Consider the following 27,102-nt stretch of genomic DNA (forward strand, 5'->3'; position numbering starts at 1 on the left):
ACTCTTAGAAAGGATTGCTAAGTTAGCAAGTCGAGGTAACGTGCAGCCGCATGTGGATAGGTATTTTAATTATTTTAATCATTTTAGTAGAAAACGTGAGGCTTCGCATTATTTTAGCAGAAACGTGAGGCTGGGAAGCTGGGTATCTTATGGACCACCAATGGCGCTCAATATAATGAAATGCTCAAGATTTTGGACTGCTAACCGCTAAAACGATTAAGATGTACGAGTAGACCTTGTTTGAGAGCAAGGGAGAGAATAGTTTACTACCACGAATTTGAAAAAGGGCCATGCTTGCAATAATCGTCCTGTAAAAGACAGAAAATCACGCAGTAGAAATAATTCGTTTTTGATTTATCAATAAATTCACATGAAACTAAAATTAAAAACGCAAACAATTGAACCATGTCGCATTGCAAACTACACACGTATAAGTCGGTCGGTACACAAACAACTTCGAGCAATTTAAACAGTCGATATTGTCCTTGGATCAATGAAATGATCTATGACATTAATCTTAGCATTAACTACTGTGCTCAATATAATCTGCTTACAGATTAGATCAATCTTGTTCTTGAATATACGCCTGTTTGTCTGTAAAGATCACTAGACCCGTAAGTTAAACTTATTATTTTATGATGATTGATTGGTCACATTACTAACCAGATTTATACAAAAGAAGGTGTCTAGTTTGTCTCTAAACTTCATGGTCACTTTATTTATTGTTCCTTTTTCTATTCCGTGATCAAATAGAATTTAAATATTTATTTAGAGCTTAAAGTAAGTAGCGGGATTAAACTGACATTTAATATGACTGATGTAGAGCTTTAGAATTATCTTTCTACAGGGTTAATCCCAACTCTCGTTCCCGCCACTGTTACTTACAATCAGGATGTACAATTTGGCAATGAAACCCTAGAAAAGTTTTAGTAATCCTGAAATAAGTTGACTCTATTAAGACAAATTTAATCAGAATAATAAGTAGCCTCTACCAAACGACCAATCTTGTGGGACCAATCAATGTTCAGCAGTGGACGTCCTGCGTCTAAAATGATGAAGATGAATATAGGAGGAGTTCAAAATTATAGGTAGGTACAACATACTTCCGTATCAAGTAAACACAACCCATCAAAAACAATACTTGTCAAAAAAACCAAGTCTCGCAACTCAGTTGTTCTACGGTAAAAAGTTGTGAGATCCATGTAATACCAAGTCCAGGCCAGGAAATCTTTAACGTTTTACATAAATTATTGACTTGGCCATCGCACTAAATAATTTAATTTACACGTGTTTTCATGCGATGGCCAAGTCAATATATTTATGGGCACTTCTTCGAAATCGCATTCTTCGGCTGATTCATATGGACAAATTTCAAATTCAATTTTAGGTTTGTAACATAGACTCATATGAAAATAGGTACACCCAATAACATATATTTGGATAAGGGACTCGTTTTTGTAAAGTAGTTTTCAAGATATCAACGTTCAAATATTTTGTGCCCATATGAATCAGAATTTGTTACATATTAATCAAAAATAGAAATAAAATTTGTGATATTTATATACAATTGGCTCTAAATTAAGAAAATAATCATATTATAACAAAACAATGATCTGTTGTTATGATAAAATGCAACGATTCCACAATAATTCGTGAAAGAACATTTTTTTGAAGCTTTAGTATACATCCATAATATTTTCATCATCATAATCATTTCAACTGAACATAAGCCTCTCCCAATGATTTCCATAATGACCGGTTGGTAGCGGCCTGCATCCTGCGCCTTCCTGTGGGAGGACGTTCTACACTGAGCTTTCCGGCACGTAGATTCCACTCCAGAAACGTGCTATCCCATCGGCCATCATTTCTGTATACTATGTGTCCTGCCCATTATCACTTTAGCTTGCTAAAACATCGGACTATGCCACCATGCGACTTTAGATCGTTTACGGATCTTCTCATTACAGATTCGATTGCATAAAAAAACAAGCATAGTCCACTCCATAGTACACTATGCAACTTTGTGGTTCGTAAGCCTACAGTGAGAGGCCGCTTTTCAGTACAATTTGTCATCACTGATAAACACACACTGGATGTAGACTTTCATCTTATGGCACTAAGGTATTTTAGATGGCTCTACTGAGCTGTATCACTTATCCAAGCTATTGTTGTTAAGACGTCCACCTACAAGGTGAAGAAGGTGAGATGAGCTTATAGAGGTTGTGGCAATGGCAATCAGTTAATCTCGAAATCATCGGAGGCCTATGCTCAGCAGTATTATGTGCTATGGACGCCATAAGTATAGCTGAAATAATAATAAAAATAAATAAATCGTTGGGCAATTTCATACAGCGCCATTTAGCTACAAAATAAGCAACAAATATGCTCGTGTTATTGTTGCTAGCTTAACGGATATACTACTTATTTACTGTTTAAACACAAATTATTCTTAACATAAAAATTATAATGTTCTTTTTTATTCATAACAAGACCGCAATCGCACCTGGTCTTAAGTGAGATGCAGTCTGGGATGTCATTCTTAGTTAAAAAACCCTTTTTTGGTGCTTGAAAGACCAAACACTAATTTATTTTATGATTCATATAGGGCCCTGACCATATGAATCACGCACAGATAAATCAGTTTTTTGCCTAAAATCGAGCAAAACTCGTCATACATACAGACTACAGTGTTGTCATTTTTCTACATGATTATATAACCCAAAAGCATCACAAGAAAGACAGATTAGATTTTTAATGCAATAATGTAATTTTATAAAGTAGGCATTGTAATCAGCATGCCACCTGAACCAAGCACAGATGAATCAAGTATTTGCCTTCGTCACACCGGGTTCTAAGCCAACCAGCTCCACGTCTGCCTTCTAGCTCATCCGTTGCAAGATGGGCTTGCCTCCACGCCAGAAACCAGACTCTCATGATTAAAACCTGACCAGTTATGGTCAAGAACAGCTCACGCCATATGAATCAGTATTTTATGCCGGACACTGCTTATTTATTTTTTTGCGAACAAACTAACTTAATTAAAATTATGACACATTTTTTTTGTAGAAGGACAACTCATTAGCTTTCGAAATAATTTTAATTTATATTGATATATCAAAAGGAAAATGCTACATCAACCATTTTGTTCCGGAAAATGGCTAACGGACACACCATATGAATCAGAGAATCACACTTCAAATATTTTTATTTTGTATAAAGACAGCAATTATGTCAAAAATGTTATTTGCGCCAGATAAGGCTATAGCTAAGCTATACGAAAAAAAATATTGCATGCCATTTTGTTAGTTGGTTACAGAACTATACCCAAAGACATCGAAAATTTTGCCTCCGAAGAAATACCCTTATCTAAAACGTTAAAGATTTCCTGGCCTGGACTTGGTATTACATGGATCTCACAACTTTTTACCGTAGAACAACTGAGTTGCGAGACTTGGTTTTTTTGACAAGTATTGTTTTTGATGGGATCTCATTTCTTTTTGTATTTTGTAGACAGCAGTTATGTATCTAGAAAACTGGACCGAAATTGAAAAATTTTACTCGACTTGGCGGTTGCACTACCGTGCCCCCAAATATTTTAGTTTTTCCTTGATTCATACACCAAACACTACTTATATTCCAAATTTGAAGCTTCTAGGTCTGCTAGAAGTGCCTTAGAATTTTGATGATCGGTGAGTCAGTCAGTGAGTGACAAAATTAAGTAACTTTGACCCGTTATAATTCTTAAACTACTGGTTCAAATTGAATGAAATTTTAAATATACCGTGTCTTTACAATGCCTGCATAGCTAATGAAAATTCAGCCTTCTAGTTTTATCCACAACGAAGTTACAGGCGGTCGAAAATGGCCTGAATTGCTTCGAGAAAAGGATGGTACGGCCGTGCCGCTTTTTTGCTCGACTTGGTGGGGGCACTGCCGTGCCCCCAGATATAATCTGTTCAGGTTGACTGCATTTCTAGCTTTAGGCCATACACCACGACATGTATTATACTTACTATTGCCGCTCCACCGGAGGCCTTGTCCATTGTCTACATAACAACCTAATGGCTAAATTGAGGCAATCCATCCATCGTCGGATGACTGCATCACCTATCAAGATCTGGAGATAAATGATAGATAAACTTTAGAACAATCAAAGATGTTTATTTGTACAGAAGGTTCAGAATTAGATGCTTGCCTCACCTACACAACTAAGATACAAATTATTGTCAGCAGGAAGCATTGTCTAGCTCGTTTCCGCAATTGCATTGCATAAGATGATTATTAATTAAGATGATTTGAACTCAATAAATACAATATACTCGTATGTAAAACTTTATACAATATACTCGTATGTAAAATTTTACGGTTCATAAAGGTGGATCTTCTACTTTACGAGTATCATAACATGGTGTTAACAAACGTCTATTAATGAAATAGTATTTTTAACTCTTCAGAATCATTCTATAGTTCTGCCAAGTAAACTGTTTTTGAGAGCGTATGTGTGTATGTCGTCTATTTCTCTTCCATTATTGTTTTTCATTGAAGTTTCTAAGCTACGAAACCTTCAAACATAAGGCCTAAATGTGCCTGCAAAGGTCGTTACCGAACTGATTGAACCTTAATTAGTTCCAAATGTTAGTAGCTCTCAAGGACGGGCAATGCCTTTAGTTAATAGAGTTATATTAGCACTAAAACCAGAATAGTTCAATCCCTGTATGTTACTTACGTCGTATTAAAGGGAATTTATTACGCCTCTGTTGCCTAGTGGGTAAGATAGTTTCGCTATTGCGCCTCTGACAGTCCAAAAGACTGGTTTAATCTTTGATCAATTAAATTAAGAACCTTGTAAGTAAAACGACTAAAACGTTCTTGCGTAACAAGCACATTTGGATAATATTTCTAATATTTAAAAAGAAACCATAATATAATAATTGTTTGACAAATCTGCCGAAAATGTTAAGGCAAAATTAATAATGATTAAAACATTCAAATGCTTATACTTATTATTACGTTTAGGGTCAACAAACTCGGTTCCAATACAACTGTTTGCCGAGCCAATGTAAACATGGGTTTCAATGTCATCAGTTCTGAATAAACCTATTGTACTTAGTAATAGCCCATTATTGAGTATTTGTACGCAAATGATCGTTTTGTTCAATTTCCTTTTTATTGCGAAATTGGTATTCTGAATACGCGCAACGTATAGAATGGAGAGCTAAAAAGGTTACTTTTTATATAAAACAAATTTATCACGATTTAATTGATGTAACGCGACCTTTCCATTTCAGTATCTAATTCTTCGTTGAGTTAAAAGACAGCTTAGGTTTATTTCAAGCCTTTTATAAGTTTAGACATCACGGAAGAAATAAATAGGTACAGTGATATTACACTCTGTAAGAGAGTTCAACTCTTTAACTATAGAGTCGTGTCTAGTTCAATGTATTTTAAACTTTTAGCTAGCGTTTGGTGTCTTGACTTTTGTGCCAAAATTATGAAACTTGAATGTTTGTATGATAATGCGATCATGCACCCTGGCGCCCTGCCAGCATACAAGATTGAGATACGATAGTAGGTACTAGATATTTGTCAGTTTCTGATATCGCTGAACGAAATACATAGGTATCAACGTAACTGTTAGGCTGAGTTGCACCACCTAACTTTAAGCGACTATAACGATAAATCAAAGCTTTTAGTGTGGAGTTTGACAGATTTTTGACGTTTGTTAAAGTTAAAGGAAGATAGTGCAACCCAACCTTAAGGTTACATGCTGCGTCACTTAAAAACGCTCTGTTATGCAAAGCAACTTCTGTTCAGTCAGAACTTGGTCGTCCCGGGACAACTAAATCGTCTTTTTTATAGAATAAATGACGTAAGTCCAAAATAAGATTTACTAATATCAAACACGGAAAAGAAGTAAGTAGAGTCATTTGCAATTGTACAGTTATTGTAATTCATTAATCTTATTTATTAATTCAAGACACAAATAAACTTAACATGTGTGATTGCGTTCAAATACCTGCCTTGTTCTGCATAAAAAAACTTAACTAATAATGAAGATTCCTAAACGGATATTCATATTCATTAATTACTTCAGCGAAATCATTAACAATGATCAGAATGTCCATATTTTAACAAACTTGAATGGAGATACAATTAAAATTCCACAATGGGTTCTTTGACACCGCAATGATATATCATTAACAGCTACAGCTAGCGCCGCTCTCGTAACTACTAACAAGTGATAGGCCTGCTAGTGATGGGTAAATAAGGCCCATGTGGCCGAATTTGAGAACTTTGTAAGGTAAAATATTTTGGCCGAAACTTTTAATACATTAAATATGTAGAAAATTTTAATTGCGGTATCATTAACTCCTTAGTCCTTATTCTTCACTAAGTTTTGTTTTATATTTTACACTACTACAACAATAAAAACCAAAGCGAAAACGTGTCTATCATTTAGGCAATAAGTTTTCAATTTAAATGCGCAACACATATTCTTCAATACGTTAAGTTATAAATCTTCCTGAGAATACATATTCTTCGTGTTTTCTTCAATACAGAATACTCCATCATAAATATTATTATCTTCGAGCGGAAGACGCGCACGTGCTAAGCCGTTGTTGCTGACAGGCCTTAAACATTTTTATAGCGCTTTCATGTCTTTGTCGGGGATAGAAAAGACGGCGTTAACACAGGGATTCGTTTTATATTCAATATTTCTTCACTGGCAGCGGAACAAAAGCTGAATAAACCTTTGATATTACAACGCTAAAAATACATTAATTTCCTCTAACTGACTATGGAAAATCCTCTAACAGAAAATGTTCTTACATCTTGCAATTTTTTAAATGCTCTAAGAAGGGCTCTAAAGCCTTGATCACACGTACCGAGCAAACGGGCGAAACAGTGCTCTCGGCCGAGTACTCGGTGCGTATGTTCATACATCTTCTACTGCTACGAGAGCACTGTCTCGCCCGTTTACTCAAGTGTGTGTGATCAAGGCATAAGAATCTGAGAATAATCAAAAATAGATAAGTACATAATAAGTACGTAACTACTTAGTATTTCGTGTATATTATTTTCCGGATAAAATAGGTTGGCAATAATATCATTAAAATATTAAAGAATATTAGAGATATATTAATTAAAATTCTTTGTTAGTTTTTGTATCCCTCAAATCGTGTAAGTGGTGGTTACGTCCAATATCGGCCAATTAATTATATGTATTGTCCCATCACTATCCCGACCCTCGCCCACAGCACAACGCCGTAACAGCATCAATTGGATTGTGCGCCGATCGTCGAGTAAGTGCGGTAATACGCCCACCTAATTGTGTAACAGCTCACTAGCAGATGGGCTTAAGTGACCTTGAATATGGTACATTGACAATACAGATGGCATATGGCGAATTCACCTTCGTAAATGCTAGCCTTATTTGGTGGGGAGATGGAGAGAATATTATAATACTCAGTAAGTACTCAACCTTCATTGGTTGGGTTTCATTGGAAGCCAAGCTGTAGATCTTGGCTATACAGGAGTTGTAGTGGTGGGAAAGTGTGGTCGGATAAGTCCCGTAAATATAAGTAAGATCGTCGATCTGAGAGAGTCTATGGTACATACGTACAATAGCACAAATACAAAAAAGATGTGTATTTTTTTCTTTTCTTTTTGTCATATTCGTTGAAGTTCGTGGAAGGTTCATAAGTAGAGAAAACAATGGTAAATCCCGGAAACATTTCAACGTTATGAAAAACTGAATTTTCCATGAAATATGGATTGAACATTTTTCTTTGAAATATGGTTTTCTATAGGGATATTTTAATACCGGGACATTGGTCAGAAGAGCTAGATTATATTTCTGATCGTACACAAATATCAGCCTTTTTCAGTGATTCTCAATCTCGATGGGCTGACCTATCTATCTAAGGCTGAGTTGCACCATCTTACTATAACTTTGACAAACGTCAAAAATCTGTCAAACTCTATACAAAAAACAACGGTTATCGTTATTGATACGGTTAAAATAACATGGAGCAACTCAGCCTAGCTAGTCCATAGAAACCAAGGAGGTATTTAATTTAGCTGCAACTCTACCATCGTTAGATAGCACCCAGCGTTGACAGCCTTACAGCCTGTTCTAACGAGGTTTAAGTAGCCTGTCAACCGCCTCGCAGACATTCCAGCCACCTAAGGCACCGCTTAAATTACTTCTACAACTTCTAACTAGCAGATGGGCCTAACAAGCTGCGTGTCACTGGAGATTAATGGCTTCCGAATTAGATTTACTGATCTCAATCTCACGAACCGAATTCTAAGTCTGACTAATTATTTAAGAGTATGACTAGAAGTTAATAAACTCGTAAGCCTATTAGAGGTATCGCTTTTTGGAATAATCGCTATTTAATCAAGACTTATGTATGTATTATTATGTTCGTCGTTACCCATTTCATTGGCGCAACACTTAACTTACTTCCAGAGTGTTTCTTTTCCTGGCAACTTCTGTTCATTATCATTTTAATTAAACTTAAGCCAATAAGAACAAAGAAGATCAATAAGCCACGGCGAAAGTGCTACAAAGTGTAGTTCCCAACTTGGCCAGAAACGGGTCAAGCCAACAAAAGCCAACCCACATGCGATACGGACATTACTGGCCCGTCCTTCGATGTAGGGTTGCCACGTGACATAAAGGGAACGGGGAAGTAATGAAGTAGGTATTAGGGTAAAAAATTAATGAGAAAAGAAGAACTTTCCTAGCTAAATACTTAATTGCAAATATTTAGGCATCCTACAGATTAGCTACTAAATTCTGTTTGCAACAAAACTGACATTGGTTAGGTACCTAAAATTGCCACCATTTTGCATTTTGTTTTGTGTATTCCGCTCACTAAATGCTATGTAGGATACAAAAAATACCCAATATTCAATCTGCTGTCGTGCGGCCTTTCTACTCATTTGTATTCTGTGGGCCGCACCGGGTTTATTTGAAACAATCATACTTATACGTTTGTGAATTTGTGGAATGCAAGTTATTTTAAAATTATGAATTGATAATTTAGAAACCTCTAGTAAACTTTTATCACAATTTAAAGTAAAATCATCACACATAGATTCAACAAAAACTGTAATAAATATACCGAAGTTTTAACTAAGTACAGCACCATTTCATGTTATCCTCACTGCGAAATCCATAAAAACTCCCCAACGTCCAATCCGTCAAAGGTCAAAAATCATCAAAATTGGTTTAGTGGTTTAATAAATTAGGCATGAAAAGTAATATCAGACAGATTGTGTTTACGTAATTAAGGCTTAAGAAGACAACTTCTTATTTATAGTGTAAAAGTTGCCAGCCCTAAGTAAGACCACAGTGTTCGGCAAGTTTCACAATATATCGATACAGAGTCAGCAATAAATATTCATTAATGACCACATCCTCTGAACCCTCACTCATTTATTACGTAAAATAAAAAATAATGACGTAGGTACGTAATAGGTAAGAAAAGGAAACAATAACCTAAGCAGTAGCATTGTATATTAAATTGAAAAAATCTAATAAAATGTTTAATTTACATCGTTATTAAAGAAATAACTAGATCAAAAGCAATTACGAATGATGCAACACAAAGTTCGACAGCACAAAATGTAGATTAAAGGAAGCATCTATGTAACAGCTTAAATTAAATTTTATTACAGCTATTAATATCCAACTTAGGTAAGTAACAAGACTACATTCAAATACAATTTTATTATTTCCGAATTAAATTATTTCTTCTAAGTAACCTCTTATCTAACTTGATATTTCTCGTTACACCACTGCCCTGATTTTTCTCGTTATACTCGTACCACTTCTAAGCAAAATTAATTTAATTTGGCTAGAAACTCCACTTATTAAGCGTACAAAACGGTAAACGAGTCGTTAATAAATCACAAAGCGGCCAAAGTGTTCCCTACCTAAGCAGTATTTAGGTATTAAACTAATTTAATTAATACACCTCTCGACTCTACAAATCACGTCGTAAATTAGCGCCCATTACGAAAGATCCCTTTACCTTGGGAGAAAATAATTGGGTTGCCTTGCCTAGTATATTTAGATCTACACCTTTTATAAGTTAGTATGTTTGACCCTTTCAAATACATACTTCTTTTATACAGGGTGATAGGTAAATGGGTATATGAGCCGACACTAACCCATGTTAACATGGTCATATAAATGGTATGGTGAAGTCAGAAAATTGATATCTTCATTTTAATTATTTTAATTTTCATACAAATCGGATTTTATAATTATTTTTTTTGTATGAAAATTAAAAAAAAATAAAATGATGAAATCCTGACTGAAACCATACCATTTATATGACCATGTTAACATGGGCTAGTGTCGGCTCATATACCCATTTACCTAACACTCTGTATAGGTATTCAGTTTAAGTAGGACATAATACTTAGGTACCTACCCTACTCTAGTATTTTATAATATTGTTTGAAAACCATCTCACAAATAGTAAGTAAGTAGGTATAAATTGATTTTATTTATGTACTAGCTTTCCGCCCGCGGCTTCGCCCGCGTGGAATTTTGTCTGTCACAGAAAAACTTTATCGCGCGCGTCCCTGTTTCAAAAACCGGTATAAAAACTATCCTATGTTCTTTCCCGGGACTCAAACTATCTCTATGCCAAATTTCATCAAAATCGGTTGCGAGGTTTAAGCGGGAAAGCGTAACAGACAGACAGACAGACAGACAGACAGACAGACAGACAGACAGACAGACAGACAGACAGACAGACAGACAGAGTTACTTTCGCATTTATAATATTAGTTAGGATTGACAAGAAAGTACTGTCATTATAAGAGTATAATTTGAATAAATTAAAAATAAAATATATTAAGTAAATCTTTTAAGTCATTCTCAACGTCTACGAGACTGAAATCGCGAAGCGTGAACTGTAAATACTGCAACGTAATGAAACGAAGCAGTCGGAAGCACAAAGTTAAATGATACTCTCTACTAATACAAAATGCAATGTCATACAAATAAATAAACAAATGACTCTACATTACTAGCCAATAAATAACAAAGTATGTAGTCTGAAGATTTGGAAGATAATTTGTATTGATTGTGAGCGCCCAGCTCTTCTTGTATGTTGTATGCCTTGTATAATAGACAATCATCAAATCACAAATTAATAAAATACAGTAAAATAATAAACTTTCAAACTTCCGCGATGCAGGATTATAAAGTATATGGTCGGTGTAATGCAGCCAAATGAAATGATGAATCTTTTTATTATCCAAGCTAACTAACTAAGCTAGTTATTCATAATCATAAATCAAGCAGTGAATGTAAACATTGTTTGTAACGTGTGACATAATTAATACCTACGTTAAAAATTTAAAAAGAAACTTATTTTTCTAAAGTGAAGTTCATTACCAAAAAAGCTGTGTTTGATTGCCTTCAGTTTTCCGGCCACCCAGTAATTTTTGTTTTGTTCCACCAAAAACGGAAATCAGTGTACCTACCATGAGTTTACGTTAGGTGTGCTCGCTAGCGAGTACGTCAAAAATCTCTATGAAGATTTTGTTTCTTGAAAGTAGCCACTAGGGGCGCTGCACAATATGTCATACAATTAAATGTCATTTTTTTACGCACTCGCTAGCGAGCACACCTAACGTAAACTCATGGTAAGCACACTGTAGTCGTAATCTGCTTTCGTTTGTAAATTACATACCTGCCACCCTGTCATTAAGTCGTATGAAATAAATACAGTTTCGGGCCTTTTGCAAGTGTTCTCCTGACATTTGTAATGGTCGACTTCTTCTGAAACACTGCCAAGGGCGCCTTAACCAACGCTTTGCTCTGCGAATTTATTCACACCTCGAAGTGTGATTATTTCGTTGAACTTCTTTTATTAAGCAAATATCATTTTTAATGAGGTTAAACCCATAATGATATCCATTTTCAACCGACTTCAAAAAAGGAGGAGGTTCTCAATTCGACCCGTATGTTTTTTTTTTTTCTATGTTTGTTACGCGATAACTCCGCCAATTATGAACCGATTTGAACAAATCTTTTTTCGGCGTATAGGTAATACCTCAAGGGTGGTCCCATTTAAATTTAATAATAGAAAAAACAACCCCCAAGGGTGGAAAATTGGGGATGAACTTTTTTATACGCAATATCTCCGCCGATTATAAATCAATTTGAACGATTATTGTTTTGTTGAATAGGTATTATCAAAAGGGTGGTTTCATGCGAATTTGAAGAAAATATTTGACCCCCAAGGGTGGAAAATTGGGGATGAACTTTTTTATACGCAATGTTTTTAATTTTTAGTTTTTTTTTTGTGTTCACGCATTTGAAGTCGGTTTTATTTTTTTAAAAAGTTATTGTGAAAACTGCAGTAAATCATTACATTGCAGTGTATTGTTTCAACTGCGTGTTTTAAACGGATGCGTCGATTACGAATGAGTTTTTTACTGAAGCAGCCTTTCATGTGGAAAATTGTTAAAGTACACACGCATAAACATCGTCTATTTAATTCAATTTCAATTTAAATTCAGTTTCCAAACTTTACATAGCTCGTTTCAGCCAAATGACGTCCACTGACAAAGGCCTCCCCCAAGGATTATAAGGATTAGCAAGAGGTACTACTTACATTGTTAAGTACGTCCACATATGAGTATGTAAAAATAGTAACAAACGTTTTGCTGAAGATGAAAAGTACAAAAGGGCGGAATCGTTTAACGTACTTTATAAAAGAGATGATGAGAGTCCCGTGTATAAAATAGGCCCGGTTTTATAGTTCAATTTTATATCACCCTATTATCTGAGAAATATCTCTTTTAATACTTCTATATGAAGTGTAAGCGCCGTTATGTGACAGTTAATTTTACTATCGCAGCCGCGCAGTACTTTTGCGCAACATTTTGGGGCAGAACGGTCACTCAATGACAATAACATTTATATTATTCCGTCCTTTATTATGACATTAGTCCGATAAAGAATAAATAATGTTTCGGATACAGCATCATTACACTACCCCAAGCACGAAAAAATCTCGTCGTATAGGTAATCGTAGAGCTGTAATTGGAAAGCCAACGGATTATTTGCTGTCACATGAGAAACTAATTTGGTTATTAATTTGCGTAAATTATGAAAAAAAATCTATAAAAAGAGCATCGACATTAGCCACTAACTTTTGTCGAATGATATCAGTCTATGTAGTTACTTAAATTATTTTTTCTCTTGTGACAGCTAACAATCCGTTGTTATGACAATTACACTAGGTACTGCGATTACTATACGTTAACGAGAGTTTTTCGTGCTTGGGTTACAGTTCAAAATACCATTTCGGACATTTCGCAATTGCCTGACATTTGGGCCTCAAAGGCTGCCAAAGTTCGCTGAGGGGCGTACTTATACCGCTCCTTTGTTGAATACTGCTATAAGGGAGCTCACAGACGAGCGACAGTATATCGCCGATAATCGCCAACGACATAATTATATTCTGATTAGCAAGCTGAAGTGGCAATGGGCAGGGCACATAGTACGAAGAACTGACGGCCAATGGGGCAGCAAGGTTCTGGAGTGGAGGCCGCGTACCGGAAAACGCAGCATGGGACGTCCACCCACAAGGTGGACCGACGAAATCATAAAGGTAGCACAAAAGCGCTGGACGCAGGCCGCTACCAACCGGGTAACATGGAAAGCATTGGGGCCTATGTCCAGCCGTGGACGTCCTAATGCTGAGATGATGATGATGATATTATATTCAAATTAGACAACCGTCGCCGACGCATCGCGAATTCCACAGATGGTGGCCGACAGTCGCTGATGTATCGCGACTCTCGAAGATGGGCAGTCACTAACATATAATCAGAGTGTAAACATGGTCATGACGAGTCAGAGACTGACGCCTACAGTCGCTGACCGTCGCCTACCACTATCGCAAGCAATCGCCGACATACTGTCGCTGGTCTGTGCGGTCTCTAAGGCAAAGTTCACTTGAATCTAAGCCATCGTGGCATGTCACAAGGACATGGAATCTAGACTACGCCATTCTAAATATCGCGTAAAATCGAGGGCGGTAAGTGAAAATCGAACGGCGACGAGTTTTTGTCTTTGGAATTGCTAAATCTAATTGGCAGGTAATAGTAGACTCGAATTGTGTAAACTGAGATCTTGTCTTACTTAATTGACTTTGTTTTAGTGATAAATGATGTTGAAGGTAATTTAAAACAGCAGAGATAAGTTTTATCTAAGTAAAGTTAGTTAGAGTCGATGCTTCTTTTATGATGAACTATTTTATTATGACTTAAATTTTTAAGTAGGTAAGCATTTTCAAAGTTTTTATTAAATTCTATCCATATTTTACGAGGCTTATGTGTAATAAATAGCGATCATACATGCTATGATGATATTTTTTATAATGAATTCGTGATCTTCACTGATAAAATCAAGTATGTAAACAATTTCTTATTTTTACAATATGTAATGCAATTAAGTACATAATGCAAGATAACACGTTGTATATAATAAATTCCCTTCAACAAATATAAATTCCCATTCAAGCGTAACTTTTAAATTAATTGTGAATATTGGAGGAAGTTATTCCTTACATAATACATAAAGCTTTTATACTTTCTAAGCGTTAACGTGTTTTTAATTGCTTTATATAATTTAATTACTAATTGCGGCCTCGAAGTGGGACTAAGAGCAACATTCTGTTTTACAATGTAATGTAAAAGTTAACCGAGAGGAAGACCTCTAGTACAGAACTTCTACAGTAATAGAGTTTGTTTGAAGTTTATCAAAATAAATCATACTAACTTACACTTTTTATGGAAATTCGTACCTATTGGAATAACATAAGATGCAAGACTGCTTAGCTTGATTTCATATTTCTTTGTTATTATTCAAATAGACAAGGGGGCTACATGATATGGGTCAACATAAGTGCATACCTAATTATCACTGGCAATTAATAGGAATCTTTACATCCGTAATATAATTTTCTTAGTGAAACTTATTAATATTCTTTTTGTGTGCAATAAAATTTTTAAATCAATAAACAAAATAATAATAGTAACGTGTGATCTCGCCAACTTATCTCGACGTATTCAATAAGTCAAGTCATTCAACCTAGATTCCACACTAGTATTAGCGAGATTAAGTGTTCAAATTGAGGCATAATGAGGCAGAGCCTAATGATGCGCAAACGCAAGAAACATAGCCATCGAGAGCACGCGTCGGTTAAGGATAATGCGAAGATGATCGCTGATGATGTCAAGGTTCATCAGTACAGACGACAGCACGCCAGGCTATACCTATGTATATTTTTGTTGCAAATTCGCCCCTATTACATCTCTACAACGTCGTGTGGTGACGGCAAAGTAGAATACATTTGTCACCAACCCCTACTCTTCCCGCGGGTGTCGTAAGACGCGACTTAGGGAATACACATCAAACAAAGAACGGGCAGCAGCACTCTCTGAAAAACATCAATCTTTTAAACTGCGATCTCCAACCCGCCTGCCAAGCGGGATTATGGCAAAACCCTCCACTATAGTGGAGGAGGCTCATAGTCCAGCAGTGGACTGTAAAGGGCTGTTAATGACGATGATGACATCTCTTCAAGGCGAGAGTAAATAAGGCACTTGGGCAGGTATGCACAGTAAGAGTCAAAAAGTTCGTAAAGCCCAAAGTGGCCAAAAAGTTGAACTGTCCAATTGTAACAAAGGAGTGTCGCGAACTTTTTAGATAAGTACTTTGGGTGTCACGAACTATTTGACTCTTACTTCATACTAGACGATAGCAAATCAAGCTAAACATTGGCATCTTATGTGTCGTAGTAATAGATGTTGTTTTGCAGCAAAAATGTAGAGTCTGATGTGCTGTTGACTGTACTTACGCGACTTAATTATGTATCTATTTTTAGTATTAATAAACTAAGTTACGATAATTGCATCACAAGTACGCCAGACGGTCTATGTTTAGTATAATAAACCTTACTTTAGTTACAATGATGACTGCAATTACGCGTACCTATTCATTTGATTGTGTTTGGTTTATTCTTTTCTTACTTCCTCAGTTTTTTTTAATAGTTTATCAGCTTAATTTGTATATCGCAATGGAAACAAGAAAAAATATCTAAAGCATGTTAGAGAAAATTCGAGTTCAGAAAAGCGCATCTGCTAAAATGTTTACATACACCTAACCGCAATCCCCCTGTTTTTAAGCTCGGCGATGACCATTATAACAGGTTGTCATACTCGTATCACTGTCCACACAACCGTGGTTAGCTGACGCGAATTAAATGAACCACACATTCAGCTTAAAATTATTAAGAGCCATTTCACAAAAATATTCCGCGCGAATTTAGGTAAAAGCTGTCAACGCAACGTCAAAAGAGTAAAAAGAACGCTGAAATGGACAAAAAAATCTTGAGCCGTGACCGTATTAAGACTTGATTTAAGTTATTAATTTTAAGGTAGAATGAGGTATTCAAACTTGATAAATTAATTTAAATTTTTAATAGAGTTTATTAAGTATTTTATATTTCGATTTATAATGAAACACGAATAGGTATAATATGTAAAATATACAGTGTGAGTCACGTTAAAGTGTACATATGAAAATAGATGAAACTACACCTATTTTTATCGACAAAAAAGAGGTCAAAATTTTTTTTAGATTTTTTTTTAATTTTTTATAGAATTTTTTTTCTTCCAATTACATATTGTAAAGAAAACGTAATAACTTTTAAACTAAGCTGTATATCCTGATAAAATAAAAACAGTAATAATGCAAAATAACAGGCAATACTAAAAAAATACATAAAATACATAAAAAAAGGCCAACAAATAATAAAAAATGATACTTTTTGAAAAAAATCTGCTTTTAAATTCGTGTTTTTTTGGTTATTTGATAAATTTCTCCAAAAAATGCCCCTATAACCGGTAGTTTTTATTACTTTGTATTATTCTCTATTGTATTACCTTCGTAAAACCAAAAATCGCATGTCTCTATCCCTATCACAACGTTTGCAATGATCGTTTGAACTAAGCCTCTCCGGGCGCGCCATTCAACGCTTCGTTAACAACGAAATTGAAAATGGCTCTAGATTTGTTATTTTGATAAAGACAAGTTAGATTTCAAATAAAAACAATAGATTTCGAAGTAAAATAAGCATTTTAGTTAAAATTAAAATTGTCTCTAACTGTAGCGGAGAATAATGTTGTGGCAGGCCTTTGTTCAAACGATCATAGCAAATGTTGTGATAGGGATAGAGACATGCGATTTTTGGTTTTACAAAGATAATACGATAGAGAATAATACAAAGTAATAAAAACCACCTGTTATAGGGGCATTTTTTGGAGAAATTTATCAAATAACCAAAAAAACACGAATTTTATAGCAGATTTTTTTCAAAAATTATCATTTTTTATTATTTGTTGGCATTTTTTGTGTATTTTATGTATTTTTTTAGTATCGCCTGTTATTTAGCATTATTACTGTTTTTATTTTATCAGGATATACCGCTTAGTTTAAAAGTTATTACGTTTTCTTTACAATAAGCAATTGGAAGAAAAAAAAATCTATAAAAAATTAAAAAAAAATCTCAAAAATTTTTTGACCTCTTTTTTGTCGATAAAAATAGGTCTAGTTTCATCTATTTTCATATGTACACTTTAACGTGACTCACACTGTATATTAAGTACAAAATAAAGACAGTCACATAGTGAAAAAAAAATCTGCCCCCCCTTACAGCTCCATCATCGGACCCTGGATACGAATAATGAAACACGAATAGGTATAATATGTAAAATATATATTAAGTACAAAATAAAGACAGTCACATAGTGAAAAAAAAATCTGCCCCCTTACAGCTCCATCATCGGACCCTGGATACGAAATATTCGTCAAGGCGAATCACACAAGCCCAAACTCCATAGGGTTCTATTGTTTTGTTACGGAAGTGGCCATTGCATCTCCACCAGATCCATTTTATCAGACAGAGCTAAGAAATAAATAAATAAATATTATTATAAGTAAACAAATAACTAAAATAATTCATCTTACTAGTTATGTCCTCCAACATGCCATCACGCATTATCCAAGTACCTAAATAGGCATATAAGATAACGAAATAAGCATATTAAGCATATTGTATTACAATGTAACAATCTAAACTGCCGAGTCGGGAACAAAGACACATTATAATCGAAATCAACATCCGGCAGTTCCCGGTAGACGCCTCACGCCACCGGACCGATAATCAGCTCTATATAAAGAGCCCGTGATGATGGTATGTGACATTATATTTTAGGCTTCCAACTTCGAAGCACCTTAGGCTAGTTAGGTTAGAACCGTTCAATCGCTGAACACTTAGTTGTAATTTCTGTACTTTATAATTTCATTAAAAATCATTGAAAGTTTAAAGTTGTAGTTTTTTTATAAAGTCTGCTCGCCGCACAAACTTGACTGGCGCAGCCGGTAGGATCTCGCGTCGCGATAATCAAAGTATAACGATTATATCGGTCTTGAGCAATCGCGGTTAGGCTATCAAGTCTACAACGGCGGGATCCACGAACCAAACAAATAAGTCAAGCGGCACCAGCACCAGCAGCAGCACCAGCAGCAGCAGCAGCACCAGCAGCAGCAGCGGCACATCGAGAAGATATGGGGGTGAGCGGCAAGTGAGTAAACCTCTTCGCTACCGTTTTTGTACCATTCTTCCCAAATTTTTGTAACGTTCTTTATCCCAAATCATAATAAACGTTACTGCTCGTAGTTCCTTCCACTTTAAGGATTACGCCAGCGCTTAGTAATAGGAAAGAAATATTTTGAAATTGTTTATTTTATCAAAAAATTGTTAATTAATTAAAATGGAACATATAAATGTTATACCTAGTGAAATGTTAAATTTAATACCGAAGTTTGAAGGCGACGGTAAAACGTTGAATTTATTCCTAAGGGAATGCCAATATGTTATAAATATATATAGAGGCCCTGATGAAAATGTAACACAAAACAGTTATGTATTTCATGCAATAACTAGTAGATTAGTAGGACGCGCAGCGGCATTGTTAAGCGAGCGCGAAGATATTAATACATGGATAGCATTAAAACAAGTGTTAACCCAGCATTTTGGAGACCCCAGATCGGAAGCTTGCATAGCGATCGAACTAGAACAAATTAAAATCAAACATGGAGAGTCGTATAGCGAGTTATGTCATCGTATTCAGAATGTTAAGAGCACACTGATGTCTAAAGTCAACATGATTGAGGACGAAGGCATTAAAGCAGCTAAAGTAATTATATACGATAATACCGCGTTAAATGTCTTTTTATTCAATCTAACTGAAGACATGATTAGAGTGATTAGACTTAGAGGTTGTACCACCTTAGAGCAAGCCCTAAGCATTGTGTCTGAGGAGGAAAACTTCCAATTTCAGTACAATATGAAAAATAAGAACAAAATCACACCACCTAGTAAACCCAGCTTTACCCAATCTCAACCGGCATTTAAACCGAATTTCGTATCGCCAACTCAAGCATTTAAGTTTGGCATACCTTTCAATAATAATAATCCATTCAAACAAAACTTCACACCTTTCAATAGGTTTAATCCAAATGGACAAAACTTCAGATATAATATGCCACAGAATCCTAATAATATGTCCAATCAACCTAAGTTCGCTTTCTCAAACCAGAACCCACAAAATTTCAGATTCCAGCCTAATCAAAATCCTAGACCTATTTATAGGATGCCTAGTAATAATAACAATCACTACAGACCTAATCCATATTCGGTTCCAATGAATCGATTCAATCAATTCCCACAACAAAATAACCAATTTAAATTCGGATTAAGCAACCCACCTTTGGCGCAGCGTCCCTCATACAAGTTGGACACTGATGTTTCAATGCGTTCAGCAGCTCCAATCCATCATAACTTAATAAATAACCCTGAAACCCCGGAAACACTCTTTTACGAGCCCGAGCCCGAGAGTCCCGAGGACCAGTACTATTATTACTACGACGGTCAGTACGAGGACGTACCTCAGTATGAATCAGAACAAATAGTAGAACCGGAAACTCATAATGACGAAAATTTTCAAATAGAAGCCTCACCGGATATAAATCGGAAGTGATAAATCTAAATTATTATGACGGAATGTTAAGATTGCCACACGTGTTAATACCTGAAATTAAAGCAAAGTTTATGATAGATACGGGAAGTACACGATCGTTCATAAGCCCGAAAAAGGCTAACGAGTATTTCAACGCCTATAAATACGAAGAGCCATTTGAAGTCATTAGCACGCACGCGCGTAGTAGCCATAATGAAGTAATCCATATTCCATTATTAAAATCATTTGCAACCACAGGAAGTCATAAGTTTTACGTGTATAACGTAGACAATCGTTTTGATGGCTTGATAGGTAGCGACTTGTTAAAACAGTTGGGCGCTACCATAGACATGGACAAACAAATATTAAAAACTCATAACGCACAGTTGCGAATAATATATAGCCCACCATATGAAGTAAGTATAGCACCGCGATCCGAGTCACGTGTTAAAATCCCCACCACTGTGTCAGAGGGTGACGCAATAATTAATTATACTAACTTCGGACAAGGCGTCCGTATGCCCAGTGCTCTCGTGAGCTGTCAACGAGGTTACGCGTATACCGTGATCCAAAATAGTTCGGATAACTATATAACAATAACTATATCTAAACCATTCGCAGTAGAACCGTACAGTGTCAGTGAAATAGCAGTTAATAATATCAGTGACGCACCGCAAGATTATGAGATCGACGAAGTGTTACAGCAGAATCTGGAAAAACTCAGGTTAGAACATATGAATGATGAGGAAAGAAAGGTTATTAGGAATCTTTGCTATGAATACCGTGATATATTTTATTGTGAAAAAATACCTTTGAGCTTTTCAAACAATGTAAATCACCAAATCCGTACTAAAAATGAGGATCCTATTTACGTAAGACCATATAGGTTACCTCAAGTCCAGACAGACGAAATTAATAAACAAGTGGAAAAACTTTTATTAGATAATGTAATTCAGGAATCACATTCCCCGTGGAATGCTCCAGTGCATCTAGTTCCAAAAAAAATGGATGCATCAGGTGAAAGAAAATTTAGGATGGTCATTGACTACAGACGTTTAAATGAAATCACAACCGACGATAAATACCCATTACCCAATATCGCGGATCTTTTTGATAAACTAGGAAAATCAATTTACTTTACCACCTTGGATTTAGCAAGTGGGTACCATCAAATCGAGATAGATAAGGATGACAGACAAAAGACAGCATTCAGCACCCAAGCGGGGCACTACGAATTTCTGCGCATGCCGTTCGGTTTAAAAACCGCGCCGGCGACGTTCCAACGCGCAATGGATAACGTACTGCGTGGGTTACAAGGAATGCACTGTTTAGTCTACCTTGATGACATCATAGTTTACAGTAATAGCTTACAGGAACACATTCAGAGCTTAAGAAAGATATTTGATCGCTTAAGAGAAACCAACCTTAAAATCCAATTAGACAAATCTGAATTTTTACGCAAGGAAGTCTTGTACTTAGGACACACAATCACTAAGGAAGGTCTTAAACCGAACAATGACAAAATTAAAGCCATCTTAGATTTCCCTATTCCCACAACTACAACAGAAATCAAAAGTTTCTTAGGTCTTATAGGTTACTATAGGAAGTTCATAAAAGACTTCGCCAAGATAACACAGCCACTTACCAGTTGTCTAAAAAAACGTAATAAAATAATAATTGATGACAAATACAAATCCGCTTTCGAAACATGTAAAGAACTTTTAACAAACGCACCATTGTTACAATATCCCGATTTCGAGAAACCGTTTGTTTTAACAACAGACGCCTCTAACTTCGCTATCGGAGCCGTATTATCACAAGGAACTGTAGGCAGCGATAAACCGGTCGCCTACGCAAGTCGTACACTGAACGAAGCCGAGACGCGATACAGTACCATCGAAAAAGAATTATTAGCCATAATTTGGGCAGCAAAGCATTTCAGACCGTATTTGTATGGTAGGAAGTTTACAATCTACACCGATCACAGACCACTAGCATGGTTAAATTCGATAAAGGAACCCAACAGTAAACTCACTAGATGGAAGTTACGTTTAGCAGAATTTGATTATGACATCATATATAAAAATGGTAAACAAAATAGCAACGCTGACGCGTTATCCCGAATTAAATTAAACGTACTCACCAATGAGGAAAATATGTCAATGCAGGTAAATATAGACAATGATAAACCATCAAGTATAGTGACCATTTCATCAGATTCCAGTAATTCAATTAATTCCCAAAAACGAGTAGAGAAAGATGATTACGGAGTTATTAGATCACCATCAAATAGTAGCACAATATCAGCACCAGAAAGTAGTTCACATTCCGCAACAGCACACTCCGCTAAGGACATAGATACCATAGGTATACCCATATTAAATGAAGCAATAGACACGAAACCCAATCAAATCATAGTAGATTCTTGGGGATTAGACAAGTTAGAAGTAGTCGATGTTTCTAATTCCAAACAACGCATTTTAGAAATCAATTTACCATTAAATCGCCCTGATCTAATTAAAGACTTCTTAAAACGATATACCCGACCTAAAGTAAAACATTTTATTCACTTCACTGACCCTAATCATCGTAAATTATTTGTGGAAACAATAATAGCATTGTTTAAAAAAGATACTGTACATTTCTTCGAATGCACAGAGCGTATCATTCATATAACAGATGAACAAGAACAACGCGCTATAGTACTAACTTATCACACCGGAACAACATGTCATCGTGGAATACGAGAAACAATAATGCGTCTTAAACGCACCTACTTTTGGAGTAAAATGGAAGAAACTGTTTCAAGCATCATAAATGCATGTGAAACTTGTAAACGAATGAAATATAATAGAAAACCTTTTAAGCCCGAATTACAGTTAACGCAAACTCAAACAAAACCATTTCAGGAAGTTTTTATGGATCTGTTTAGTATAGAAGGCAAATACTATCTTACAATCGTAGACGCGTTTAGTAAGCTAGGACAGGCTATGGAAATACCTAATAGATCCACACCGGAAGTAGTTAGAGCATTGCTAAGGTATTTCTCATTTTATGGAGTTCCGACAAAAATCAATTGCGATCCAGGCTCAGAATTCAATAACGCCCTTTTAAAAGAAATGTTAACATTTAATAAAGTGGAATTACACATAGGTACTCCACATAACCCCAACTCAATGGGAATCGTTGAGAGATTCCACTCAACACTAATCGAGATCTACAGACTCGCTAAATTCGAACAAAAATTCACAGACGCAGCAGCCGTAATGACGTATGCAATATTGGCATACAATCAAACGATTCACTCAACGACAGGTTTATCGCCTTTTGAAGTAACTTTCGGACACACGGACTCTTCAAGCCCGTTTAACGTAGATTTTAATCAGCAATATACGCAACAGCTAGTAAAGGAACATGTAAGAAAGACTAAACATTTATACAGATATTTAACCGACAAAATTATTGAAACTAAAGAAGGCATTAGGAACAAACGCGGCGGTGAAACTGAATTCGACATCCAAATGGGTGATACAGTGTTTATAAAAGGCGTGAATGAAAGACGAAGTAAGGATAAACCCCGTTATCAAAAAGCACAAGTCTCAGGTGAAATAGTTAGAAACACAGTCCCTGTAATATCAAAAAATAGACCCACTAAAGTTCCAATTAAAGACATAAGGCGTCCTCCGCAGGTGCCTCATCCTGATGATGATCCTGACAATCCGCGCCCGGGCCCTTCAACTCGACAAAATTGAAAAGAATCCGGGATTGCTACCAGTGAAGGAAGGTCAAGCATTGATAAGTGAAGAAAACTGGACGGTGATAAAAACCTTAAATCTGACCAACATCCAAAGGGATTTAGATCATAACGTAGACAAATATAGGGAATTTAAGGCTCACATGAGTAACACGGTTAAAATAGGAAATGCATTTGAATATAACAACATTAAAATGCAAACTGATAATATAATGCTCATTACTGTAGAAAAGTTTAAGCAAGTAGTACCTGTAAGTCGTAAAAAGCGCGGCCTAATAAATCCATTGGGATCATTCATTAAAGCTATCACAGGTAATCTCGATAACGATGACGCTGAGAGATACGATACCATGATTAAAGAATTAAAAACGAATCAAGACGCTATTGCCAATAAAGTAACGATCTTATCCGAAATGGCGGGTATTATAGCCAATAATACCAATGCTACTCGACACAATTTCGCCCAAATCAATAAAGAGCTATTAATAATTAGAAGACAGATAAATCAAAGTAACGTAGAAAAATTAGAAAACAAGATCATTCAAGTATTTCATTTATTTATTCATAACTTTCAAACGATCTTTACGCATTTGGACGATATTGAAACCGCTATAGCTTTTAGTAGACTTAAGGTGTTACATCAATCAATAATCGATAATAAAGAATTGTTAAATGTATTAAAACAAATTGAAATAACTAATAAGTTAGTATTCCCAGCAAAATTAGCGAATTTAATTAAAATTGAACAAACCATAGAGTTAAAAGCATATTTTAAAGAAAGACAGATAACGTTTATTATGAGCATTCCCTTGGTTACACCATACATATATAATTACTATAGAGTAATTCCTTTACCCATCCTTAATAAAAATAATATCACCACCATCCTTGCACCTAAATCCCCTTTTATCCTGGTACAAGAGGCGAAAACTTGGTCACTCCCCTCACCATGCCAGGAGATCGATGAAAACCTTCACCTATGCAGAAATGTGGATACTACTACACAAGAACAGGACTTATGCACTTCAAGCTTAATGAAATCGGAAACTAACACTTCCATGTGCAAACCTATAGCCGTGGAAATCAATAACTTGTACATCAGATCTTTTTATGAAAACTGGTGGATTGTGTATTCCAGAAATCCGGTAACCCTGAAGGAAACCTGTAAGGGGGAAATCACGAGAAAACAACTTCGTGGCACTTACCTGGTTGGAATGGACGGAGTATGCGATCTCCAAATACAAAAGGTAACTCTCAGACGACGCCACTCTGGAGCGAGAGGCTTCAAATACCATAAAACAGCAAAGATAAACTTACCTGAAGTAGCACAAGGCCCTGTTAACGCAGATGAAGTAAAACCTGTAAACCTGGACGACATCAACTTGGACAACTTGCAGCTTTTGGCGTACGCGCTGAAATCTCCCGAAAAACAAGTGTTAAGTGATGCAGTAATAAATATAAAAAGTGTTAGTGTTGGCACGGTAATTTTATATGTTATAATTGTGTTAGTTATAAGTATAGTTATATTTTATAAAATAAAGAAAATGTACCCAAATTTATGTAATCGAAACCCTCCGATTCCAATTAAGCAATCGGATGATTTCGAACTTAAGGAGGGAGGAGTTATGTCCTCCAACATGCCATCACGCATTATCCAAGTACCTAAATAGGCATATAAGATAACGAAATAAGCATATTAAGCATATTGTATTACAATGTAACAATCTAAACTGCCGAGTCGGGAACAAAGACACATTATAATCGAAATCAACATCCGGCAGTTCCCGGTAGACGCCTCACGCCACCGGACCGATAATCAGCTCTATATAAAGAGCCCGTGATGATGGTATGTGACATTATATTTTAGGCTTCCAACTTCGAAGCACCTTAGGCTAGTTAGGTTAGAACCGTTCAATCGCTGAACACTTAGTTGTAATTTCTGTACTTTATAATTTCATTAAAAATCATTGAAAGTTTAAAGTTGTAGTTTTTTTATAAAGTCTGCTCGCCGCACAAACTTGACTTACTATCTTACTTCTTACTAGTCTTACTAATATTAATAAATACGAAAGTTTGTGTGGATGTCTGGATGTTTGTTACACTTTCACGCAAAAACTACTGAACAGATTTTGATGAAACTTTACAGTACAGTACAGCAGTACTAGGCAGTCTGTGTTCAACTATCACTCGGGTCGGACGTTCCTATCGCAAGACCTTTGGTTCACTCAGTTCCGATACGACTCTAGTGCTGTGTGTAATTATTTTCGTGAATACACTGAGTTTATTAATTTCTACGAGTGGATTTCATTTTGCCTGAGACCTACGCCATGAACCCTGAACCAGAAGACCCTGTCGCCAGCGACAGCGACGCTCATCCATCCCTGGCGTCGACCAGAATAACAATGTATAGGCTATAATTTATGACGATCTGTGACAAACTAAATTTCAAGCGGGTGAAGCCGCGGGCAATACTACATATTTCATACTAGCTTTTTGCCCGCGACTTCTTCTGCGATGAAGTGGAAAATGGTTCTAATAGAATTAAAATATTCTAAGAAAATTAATTTTGATAAATGATTATATTTTTTGATATAAAATCTACAAATTATTATGTTTAAATATTTGAATACTTACAAAATTATGAGATCTTTCTAAAACAAAATTAAAACACTACACCTGCCGCAGATTTCTTTGTAAACAATGTTTTTTTGTTTTTCCTTCAGGTGCTAAAATCACCAGGCTATTGTGTGCGCATACTCTAGAGTATTCCACATACAACTGGTCGTCGGAGAAGCATAGATTTCCATTAAGTCTACTCCCGCTACCATATGGAACTCCGCTAAAACTCGTGAGGGCGCCAACACTTGCTTTTGTATCGAAAATTAGTATGAGCAGCTGCGCACGCCGTTGCCCGTTGCAGGCTCTATGCAACCACACTTTTTTAAACCGTGGTCCCTAAGCATGAGATGGGAAACTGCACTCTCTTGAATTCTCTTGAATTTGATGGTGTTAGGGGTATCCTAGGAATGAATACAGACTTTCCAATGGAATCTCCTCATCAATATTGCGAAATTGCGAGTTGCAATGCAATGTTATGTTTTCACTTGTTATTTTATTGTAATCTGACCTTGATTTTTCAAACACGTGTCAAAATAAAAAAAAAAAAATTTAAATCAAAAGTACTAAGGAATATTTCATTGATATCAACTTAGAAACAA

General features: G+C 35.8%; 2 protein-coding genes across 2 annotated transcripts in view; one reads left to right on the plus strand and one right to left on the minus strand.

Annotated features, from left to right (window-relative positions):
* Positions 1–27,102, minus strand: part of LOC135078739 (uncharacterized) — a 177,522-nt gene that overhangs the window by 118,873 nt on the left and 31,547 nt on the right. The window lies entirely within an intron of this gene.
* Positions 18,082–25,775, plus strand: LOC135077734 (uncharacterized). Its single transcript, XM_063972313.1, has 3 exons — positions 18,082–18,693; positions 23,820–25,365; positions 25,752–25,775. The coding sequence occupies exons 1-3, from the start codon at positions 18,677–18,679 to the stop codon at positions 25,773–25,775; spliced, it is 1,587 nt and encodes a 528-aa protein (XP_063828383.1). The 5' UTR covers positions 18,082–18,676.

Source organism: Ostrinia nubilalis, chromosome 2, assembly GCF_963855985.1.
Source record: "Ostrinia nubilalis chromosome 2, ilOstNubi1.1, whole genome shotgun sequence".
Taxonomy (NCBI): domain Eukaryota; kingdom Metazoa; phylum Arthropoda; class Insecta; order Lepidoptera; family Crambidae; genus Ostrinia; species Ostrinia nubilalis.

Bases quoted from the DNA above. Each gene is read 5' to 3' on its own strand.
- LOC135077734 (XM_063972313.1), top strand. The intron at 25,366-25,751 runs GTAATTTTATAT...ATTATATTTTAG, and splicing joins AAAGTGTTAGTGTTGGCACG to GCTTCCAACTTCGAAGCACC.